We start from the raw sequence: 1,631 nt of genomic DNA, 5'->3' as shown, positions 1-1,631 counted from the left end.
CAGAAAAATATCGTAAGAAAAAATGTCGCTAATCTATTTCGCCAATATATTCATTGATTTATGTATTCATCAAATATACACATGTACTTATATAATACATAATTTAATATACATACATTCAAAAAAGCATATCATTTATATTTTTAAAAAATTGCATAAAATTGAAATGGCATGATTTTACTTTAAGAGGAAAACCATTCCTTCACCTCAGAAAATACGTTATATAATTTGGTCGTTGAAAGAGAAAAACGAGAAGAATTACTAGGAATTGATTTATCTGGTGTCACTTACCTCCTGTATCTATTAACAATTTCTATATTTGTCCAGCAAGCAATCACAGGAGGAAGACCCAACGGAAGAAACGGAGGAAGACCTCAAAAAGGAGCACCAGAGATTGGCCACAAAATACGAGAGTGAGAAGGCTGCATTGAAGGAAGCCCTAGATATCTCTACGAATTCATTACATTCCTTTTCTGATGTGAGAGAAGGTCCAGAGGACTGTCAAGCTACAGGGGACCCCTGGGACGATGATTTAATACCAGAATTATTAAAGAGACCTTCACCCTTACCTTCAATCTCCAATTTATGTGACTACGGCCACGGGGAAGCTGCGCAACAAATCGTGGAAAAAACTCCTGTAATATATTTTCAACTTTTCTCTGATTGAAATTCATTATTAATATTTTACCAAGACCTGGCAACCTAGTGGGTTTAAGGTCAACTGGTAATTGTCAAAGAACTGTCTATACTCTTTTTATATTAACGATTTTCTGTCCTCTTTTAACAAAAATTACCGGTTCTTTAGGCTGCCAAATTGTTGGTCAGGTCGACGCAAAAAAATATTCAGTTTTTCCATTTTATCATTATGTAATAACTACCTAAATGTCATGATCATGCAATAATTTTCCTGCGTTTTTTCTGAACTTTTCAAAAATTCATAAAGCTTTAGAAAGAAAGACAGGAAAATTATTGCACGCTCATGAAACTTGGTGAGTTATGAGATAATATAAAATAATATAATTTGTTAGAAAAACGTTCGTAAATCCTTCTATTCCTTTTTTCTCTTCTATTGAACTTCATCTTGAATATTAATTATATTTATCAGATTTATCTATTTTTCTGAATAATTTTTATTGGATATTTTAATAGTTATTTAAACAATAAACGGTTTAAGGTGCCTTGAAAAAATCATATTGAAAGACAGACAATTGATTATTTAGGATGATATGGATTAGGAAAAAATAATAATCCTCGAGTGATAATATAATGGATCGATATATCTAAATGATATTTCACAATGCAGATTGAACCGGAGAATCACGAGGAAATGAGAAAAAGGGAGGAGTATCTCAAGGAGAGGAGAGACCAATTGGTGGCGTTGAAGAAACAGGCACGTTGTCAGTACTTGGAAACAGTTAAGAAACGGCCAAGTACAGCGAGAAGTATTGCAGAGGCCACAATGAAAGGAGAATCGAACCTTGAGCATTCTACAGCATCCGATCCATCGATTATTCAAGTGCGCAAGGCACTCGCTGCTCGGCTCAAAGCTGAAGTGGTCGATCCATAACAACTTGACGTTATCCATCACTCAAAAGATTTATCGTTCATTCATTAGAAATATCAGAGTACTT

The 1,631-nt window shown here is 34.0% G+C and overlaps 2 protein-coding genes across 2 annotated transcripts in view; one reads left to right on the top strand and one right to left on the bottom strand.

The window, feature by feature from the left end:
- mRpL11 (mitochondrial ribosomal protein L11) overlaps window positions 1-100 on the bottom strand; it is a 9,493-nt gene extending 9,393 nt beyond the window's left edge. Inside the window, exon 1 of the mRNA XM_011303635.1 lies at window positions 88-100. Within this exon, the coding sequence (XP_011301937.1) occupies window positions 88-100 (13 nt within the window). The remainder of the gene's footprint in view (window positions 1-87) is intronic.
- Window positions 101-327: 227 nt separating this feature from the next.
- LOC105265773 (cilia- and flagella-associated protein 36) lies at window positions 328-1,625 on the top strand (the record flags this gene model as incomplete). The annotated part of the gene is given in 2 exon segments (XM_011303482.1): window positions 328-637; window positions 1,304-1,625. Coding segments are annotated over 2 exon segments (574 nt in total), but the record flags the coding sequence as incomplete, so codon positions are not given.
- Window positions 1,626-1,631: the final 6 nt, after the last annotated feature.

This window comes from Fopius arisanus, unplaced genomic scaffold (assembly GCF_000806365.1).
Source record: "Fopius arisanus strain USDA-PBARC FA_bdor unplaced genomic scaffold, ASM80636v1 scaffold00032, whole genome shotgun sequence".
NCBI classification, from domain to species: domain Eukaryota; kingdom Metazoa; phylum Arthropoda; class Insecta; order Hymenoptera; family Braconidae; genus Fopius; species Fopius arisanus.
This window is presented reverse-complemented; position numbering and strand designations above follow the sequence as displayed.